Source organism: Brienomyrus brachyistius, chromosome 2 (genome assembly GCF_023856365.1).
Source record: "Brienomyrus brachyistius isolate T26 chromosome 2, BBRACH_0.4, whole genome shotgun sequence".
NCBI lineage: Eukaryota > Metazoa > Chordata > Actinopteri > Osteoglossiformes > Mormyridae > Brienomyrus > Brienomyrus brachyistius.
In genome coordinates this window covers 17,384,995-17,392,515 of record NC_064534.1, presented here as the reverse complement: position 1 = coordinate 17,392,515, position 7,521 = coordinate 17,384,995, and the positions used below count along the sequence as shown (strand labels likewise).

The 7,521-nt window shown below is 53.4% G+C and overlaps 1 protein-coding gene across 1 annotated transcript in view; it reads right to left on the bottom strand.

Annotated features, from left to right (window-relative positions):
* Positions 1-581: 581 nt before the first annotated feature.
* ddx31 (DEAD (Asp-Glu-Ala-Asp) box polypeptide 31) overlaps positions 582-7,521 on the bottom strand; it is a 24,522-nt gene continuing 17,582 nt past the window's right edge. The window contains exons 19-21 of the mRNA XM_048993428.1: positions 6,736-6,847; positions 4,884-5,070; positions 582-1,159 (exon numbers count right to left, since the gene is read on the bottom strand). Coding sequence (XP_048849385.1) covers positions 1,042-1,159; positions 4,884-5,070; positions 6,736-6,847 — 417 coding nt within the window. The 3' untranslated portion in view covers positions 582-1,041. The remainder of the gene's footprint in view (positions 1,160-4,883; positions 5,071-6,735; positions 6,848-7,521) is intronic.

The window sequence follows — 7,521 nt, the reverse complement described above, 5'->3', positions numbered from 1 at the left end:
GTGTAATCAGCACTGATTTACAGTGCTCCAGCGGACGGCGGCCAGGACCCCGGTGTCAGCGGGCCCGCGTTATTTACAGCGTCAAGGCCGAGCTCGCTCTCCGTCATATCGGCGTGGCCCGCTAATTAACACAACCCCGCTGACCGTGAGAAATGTGACGAAAAAATATATATACACACTTGTTAATATACATTTCTGTCATTTGAATGTAGGGCAGCGTTCGGTAACAGCTAATGAGTCTGTGCACATAGACTCCGATTGGGGGGGGGGGGGGGGGGGGGGCGGTGGCGTTGAGAACTGCACTTGATCAATGTCAGTGAACACAGACAGGCCCCCTGCGGCGGGGGCTCCACCACAGGCCCTCTGTGTGCTGCTGGTACCAGCTAGCGCTGTGGCTGCCACTGAGACCATGCCCCCCATCCCATCCCATCCCATCCCATCCCCTGAGTGGTTAGAGTAGTGCATCCACAGGCGGGGAGCAAACACTTACCCTAAAAATTATTCCTCAAAAAAAAAAAAAAAAACAAAAAAAACAAAAAGAAATGAAACACCACACACAGAGTTACAAGTTAAAGGGGCCGGCTTGTTTAGTATTTAATACAGGCTCCATTTGGGAAGTAGCAAACCATAAAAGTAAATAACAGCCAATTTATATACATGGTTATATAAAAATCCTCACATAGGGAAGTGAAAACATTGAGATGCAAGGAACACCATGAAGGCAGGGCAGAGGTGGGGCTAAGGTGGGGCAGAGGCGGGGCCAAGGTGGGGCAGAGGCGGGGCCAAGGTGGGGCAGAGGCGGGGCCAAGGTGGGGCAGAGGCGGGGCCATGGTGGGGCAGAGGCGGGGCCATGGTGGGGCAGAGGCGGGGCCAAGGCGTGACGACAGGGTCAAGGTGAGGAGGCCCCCAGCCTTTCCTAGAGCACCTGGATGGCAAGACATGCGACCCCTGCGGCCCAGCCGCAGGTGACGAGGGCAGGGACCGCGCCATGGCTCTCTGCCGCAGGGCCTTGGCTGACTGTTCGACGACCCTCCGGCTCCCTCAGTCCATCTGCTGCGGCTTCTTCTTCCGGGGAGCCGAGCGGCTGTCCAGGCCGCTCGCGAACTCTGAGCACAGGAGGCTCGCTACTCGTTCCTTCCGGTTCGGCTTCCCGGGGGGTCTGGAAGACAGGAAGGCGATGCAGCGGCGTGAGTCTAAACCAGACAGGGGAGTCGCCGAGCCCCCCTCCGCTAGCCTGAAGGCATGCGACAGGAAAGAATGCAGGCAGCGGCAAGACCGCAGCCCACGGCCATTGATCCCCCAATCAAGAACAGTGTTACAACCAGACTGGCATTGACAATTAACCAATCACGGAGCTCCAAATGAAAACTGCGAACCAGTAGCTGGCAGAACGAGGCCTGTGAATGAAAGGTACTGGGGAAAGGATTCCCTCTGCTAGTAGTAACAGATAGGCCCCCCATAGCGAGGGGGACAATGTAAACCAGGCTCCCTTTATCTAATCAATAACTCCTTGGGGCGGGTGGCAGGGACCTGCCCACAGGAATCCCGTCCACCAAATCTTCCTTGACAAGCCTGAGGGAACATGTAGTACACCAGGGCACCAGACATTAACCCAAGGCGATGTCGACACTGATGGACCAGGGAGTCCAGTCTGAGGGCAGGGCTACACCTCCCCTCTTTAAGCTCAATGGGAAACCCTAGTGGATGGGAGGTATAAGTGCAGCCTGTGGTATTTGGCAGCTTGGCAGTATCATATATTTTATTATAGACTGAATAAATGTAACCACGGTCAGATTTCTAAAAGCCTACTGCATTAAAATGGAAAAACGTAAGGATACAGCATAAATAAAGCTTGCAAATTCATACATTAATTCATAACTTACAAACACACCATAACATTTTGTGTACCATTTCAGTATCATGCTTCCAATAGGGTGAGCTATGAAAAACATTTCAAATATTCTAAGACAAAGCAAAAAAAAAATAAAATAAAATGGCTAACGGTGGCCACCTCAAATAAGGACACCGGCAAGACGCATAACCAGGGAAGGAGGTAAACATCTATTTTTAAAGCTGTTAAGGACGATAATTTATACATGAGAAAGAAGCGAGCTTAAGGCTCAGCACAGGTGTGTTTATGTGTCCGCGATTTTGATTATGTTTTTCTGGGTGTAATTAGCTCATTAGCCAGTATGTGCCTGGACTGGGGGAGTTTAAGCCACAGACTCTGATAATGAAGTCTCTGCTGACGGGGTGGGGGTGAGGGGGGGGGACTAAATCCTAGGCAATGTGCTGACAGCTTGGGTGTTAGGAGCAGGAGTGTCTAACGGGGGGGTCCTTCAATAGGACCCTTAGGACATGGCAGCTTAAGACCACAGGAGCACCACAAAGAGACGGGGGCCAGCTGGGGGGGCACACAGGCTGGGTGGAGTGAGACAGAGCACCGGCACAGGCCAAGGATGCCGGACTTGGCATCGCATCTCCTCATCGATCTACAGTCCCTCTTGCAGCGACTTCTGGTTTGACCCAGCGCTAACCGACTAACTGCCAATCAAACCCGCACACCTCCCTTACCAGACCCCATTCACACGCTCCTGTGGGTCACCAGGCCAATTACCAGTGCTCAGACCGATCGATATCTGAGAAGGAAGGGCAGCCTGGCTGGGTTTTTCGGGGGGGGGGGGGGGGGGGCTGGCGCAGGGTCAAGTGACCGTCAATTTGTGCTATCAGCAAGACGGAGGCGATGCTCATCTCATGAATAGAGCGAGTGGCTGCTTGTTGACTGCAGCCCATGCAGGAGAACATACCCACCCCAGTGGTGGGGAGGCCGATGGAAGCGGGTAAAACTCCAAAGCATCAGCGGCGCGATGTTCAGCTCGCGTGCAAGACAAAGGAGGGAGGAGGTACCGCCCCCTGCAGGAGCAGGCGGGAAGCCCGGACATCCGAGTGCGACCCATTATGAGGGAAGCGGCACTTAAAGGCTGTGAGACACAGGAGGCAAGGGGAGGGGAGGAGAGGAGAGGGAGCCCCCCACCTCCTCCTCTCCAGGTCCCAGAAAAGAGCTTTTGTTAAAAACAAAAACAAAAAATAATTATTTTGTTGACGTTTGTTACTGGTGGCAGAAGGAATAAAGATTGAGAAACAGAATGAGAGAGACAGACTTCAGACGGTTGTGAGTTTAACAGCTTGTGCCATGAAGGACAGCGATGCCACTCTGCCGGGGAGGGTCCCCCTGACAGGACGTGACATTCTTCCCTAGTTTTCGCTTGTACACATTTGCTTTCATGCAGGTCTTTTATTAGCAAAAGTGGCTGAGATTTTGGGTATTTAAGGCTCAGCACAGGTGTGGATCGGACAAGGCTTGTGGGGGTCAGAGCGGAAAAATGGGGGAAGAACGAATGAGTCAGCGGCAGAAGTGGCTTTGTACCCGCATGGCGCACGCTGATTTAGCACTACCCCCCTTTCTCAGCTGCCGATTGCCTCACCCCCCCCCCCCAACACCCCTCCAAAGCTCATGTGCTTGTGTTCTAGGTGACTGCTAGGCTAATTTGGGGGGGGGGGAGGGGGGCACACCATCGCTGCCCCGCGGCGCAGGCTGACCCACCCGGCACAGAGGGACCGGTCTGGACTGAGCCTCCGCTAACAGCGGCCAGGCCGTGACACGCTCACTTCCCCTCTCGGGACCGGCGCACACGGCCACTAATGGCGGGAGCCGGGCGGCAGGTCCGGTGGCAGACTCATTACAGAGTGACACCTAGCAGCCAGCCCGGCCTCCTGCTACACAAGCTCACCCACCAGAGAACGACCCCCCCGCCACCCCCCAGGGCAATGCTGCTGCTGCTAGCTATCCTCTCCCCTCCCCACCTCCTCAACCCTGACACGGCCCTGGGGGATATCCAGGCAAGACCGGCGTTAAAAGTCCCAGGAGTACAGCAGGAAGCGCCGTGTTTATCCAATATTTAGGCTATTAGATTCTGAAAAGGGACAACGTTTTGGAGAAAAAGGATGCTAATTTAAGGGTAATTGAAAATGGACGTCTGTCTCGGCAAACTGGAGCAGCGCCGGCAGGATCCTGGCGTGGAAGCAGACCGGACACGGCACACGCAGGACACCGGACACTCCGGACAGGCCACACGCCGGTCGCACGCAGGCCGCCACAGGACGAGGGCAGCCGAGCCCGTGCGGCTGACAACCTGCTGTTCCGCCACCCACACTGGGCTGGCTATGCCCGACAACTATGCCCGGGTGACGGGGGGGGGCACCAGCATGCTCTCTGACCCTACACCGAAGGCGCAGACCCGAAACATCGACTCGTATCTGCTGTCTGACTGAGGGTGTGCCACTGACAGGGTAACGGGGGCGTGATTCACAGGGTTTATAACGTTATCAGGGAGGTCGCTAAACGCACCCTGTAACCTAACCTGCAGCCACGGTGAATGGGCGGGACTCAAAGGCACATTTAGGCTGTAGGGGGGGCCAGGTGGTCTCAGGGTGGAAAACCAGAAAGTGGTAATTAAAGAACTCCCCCAACTAAGGGGTAAGGAGAAAGGTTTTGGTGAGATACATGGTTACGTAACACAGAAAAGGCTCACGGGACAGACAATGGGGAGGTTGGGCCGTAATTACGGATGATCTGGGAAGTGGGCGGTCTGTCGAAGGGGCAACAAAAAGTGCGGAAAGAAGCGGCAGGCTCTCCGATGACGGACCCACCGGCGGGGGCGGGGTTGGGGGGGTGGTGTTCAGCCACTGAGTGCCTGGGTTACAGGCGTGTGGCTACTGTTGCTGCTCGGAGGATAGTGGCGAGCCCAGGGGCAGCGGGCGACCTCTGCTTCTACCAATCAGGGGCAGCCAAGGAGGTGAAGGACGTCCCCCAGGGCGCTTACCGCTTCCTCCCGCGGTCGTCCCTCTTGCCAGCCTTTGACCCGCCCCCCGCCCCGGCACCCAGGCCCTGGGGGGCGTCCCTCAGGCCAAAGCTCTTGGCGGCATGGCCCAGATGCAGCCTACGGATGTGGAATATGTGCTTCAGGCTGGCGGGGTAGGTGGCGTACGCCCTCAGGAAGGACTGCAGAGCTGTAGGAACAAACAGAAAGTCATCAACCGGGCCCCACGACATCAGATCGGCATTAGCAGACCTGCCTTTCTGCACTCTGGTAAACACAGTGGTGGAGGAGGCCTGTACACTGAGGATCAAAGCACAGATTTACCCTTAAACATACAGGAAGAAATAGGACTTCATACAATCTGACAAACCAAAAATAATGAGTAATGTGATGGCCTGGGACACTCTATGGGTGGAGAATGAGCCGGAACCTTTTATAGAGACACCGCTGAGATGTTCACCTATGAGGAGTGGAAACGGCCACCCATGTACTGCGTGTGTCCTGAACTGACGAAATCCCGCTCGCTCCTGGTGAACCCGGCCAATCAGAGCGGTTCAGGTTTTGGCAGTGAGGGGCCACAGCTCGGGAGCTGAAGCGGGAAGTCGGGAGAGGAGCTAAAGCACCCCCCCCCTCCCATAACCCTACAGCTCTGGGAGATCAGCTGCTGGTATTACTCACTAGTCGGGATCGAATGTCACGGCGACCGCGTAATCCTTAAAGACGAACGGCCTTTAAATCGGACTCCGAGGGAGACATCGCTGCTAAGGCCCGATCGAGGCTGGTGCTCCTGCGTGGGAGGTCTCAGCCTGGGACCGCAAACACAGGAAAGCCGTGTTTAAACAGCGGACATCGGACTGCTTCGCCGCGCGCCTGCCCTCGCTAAGTTCCCCGTGTGTTTGCTCTCCGATGGCACATTCTCTCTGTCGGCCGGCATTTCCACGCACAGAGGGGGACGGTTACGGCTCGGAGGTTAACGCCTGTTTGATCAGACTTTCTGTGCTCACACAAGAGGCTGGAGCCTCCAAACTGCGGCGGAGTCTTTGTGGCATTAGGGTCACCCAGTGAGGCTCGGCCACGTCCCCCACTCACTGAAGCCCCCCCACCTCAGCCCAAGAGGCATTCGAAATAAAGAACAAATCGCGCCACGTGGTCTAAAATCAAGGCCATAATCCGGCACATAATCAGAACACAGATTTGAAATTATTTATAGAATGTTTATTTATTATTTAAATCACGAGGAAAAAATTATAAACAGCTTCCTTTATTTACCACAAACTACTGCATAATTTCATTATCATTATAGTATCATCAATTTATTGTTTAGCTGCTGCTTTGTCAATTTGACCCAGTTACATAGAGGCCTTGGTGCAATTAGGATTAATTACCTGCTACAGCCGCCTGCCCCTAAAAATCATATATATAATCTCTGTACACGCATGTGGGCATGTGCGCGCACGGCGAGCTGAATGCCACTAATCAATTATTACACGCCGCTGACATTACCAGCATCGCTTGGCTGAGCTCTACTAATATGTCATAATTCTTTAATTATTGTGGACGGATTAATGTTAATTACAGAGATCAGACACCTGTCTACATTTTTTTTTTAATTCCAACACCAGAAATATGGAGGAAAAACATATTTGAGCCTTTCCGTCTACCACAAACAGCCACGATCCATCGCGTTTAAAAAAGAAAACCCATCCAAGTCATGAAAACTTACATTTCAAGAACGTCTGCTCCCTATTCCCAGACTGTCACTGCCTTTAAATACAGACCCCCAAGTCCTACAAGGCACTCTGGCTGCTACTTCCCAGGACAAAAGGATTCAAATGTACGGTAACAGAGAACGAACCTTTTTTTGCTTCCTGAACGCAGGCTTTGGTGCTGTGCACAGTGTTTTCAAACTCTGTCTGCAGCACTGTGGCTCTCACACGCACTTCCTGCTGTAAGGCCCCGGCAGACTTCTGCATATGGGGGGGGGGGCACAAACAGCAAAATGGGAACACAGAAAACAGAAAACGGATGTTCAGCCGGCACACACGATCACTGGGGTATGTGTGTGTGTGTGTGTGTGTGTGTGGGGTGCTGAGGGAGGGGCGTCACAGGGAATAAGGAGCATAGTAAGGCATCAATAAGAGTATAGCAAAGGGGGCTGGATAACAGGGGCAGCTCCTCCATTACTAAGGGAGGAGAACGAGCAAGATCTCTAGTGTGTGTCAGGATGGGCCACACCCCCCCCAGGCCAATTATACTGCTGTGTCAGAACCACGCAATTAATATGCGTTCACATGCCGCATGCAGTACAAGACACACATACATGCTTGTACACATGCGCACACACTCGCATGTACACATACACATATGCATGTACTCATAAACAAACATATACAGGCAGGCACACATACATGCACACACACGCACAAATAACCCCTCGCATTGTACTGATGCGATAAACTTACAACAATAAAAAAAATATCGTATTCAGGTCCAATTACCAGAGTAAAGTAAACAGAAGCTAACGAGCTTGCTGGCTAATTATTGCTGCCTTCGACAGACATTAATTAATTATGCGGCGTGGTGTGGCGTAGCATGGCGAGCGGCCGTTTCGCGGACACATTTTGCCGGTACTTATAAACAA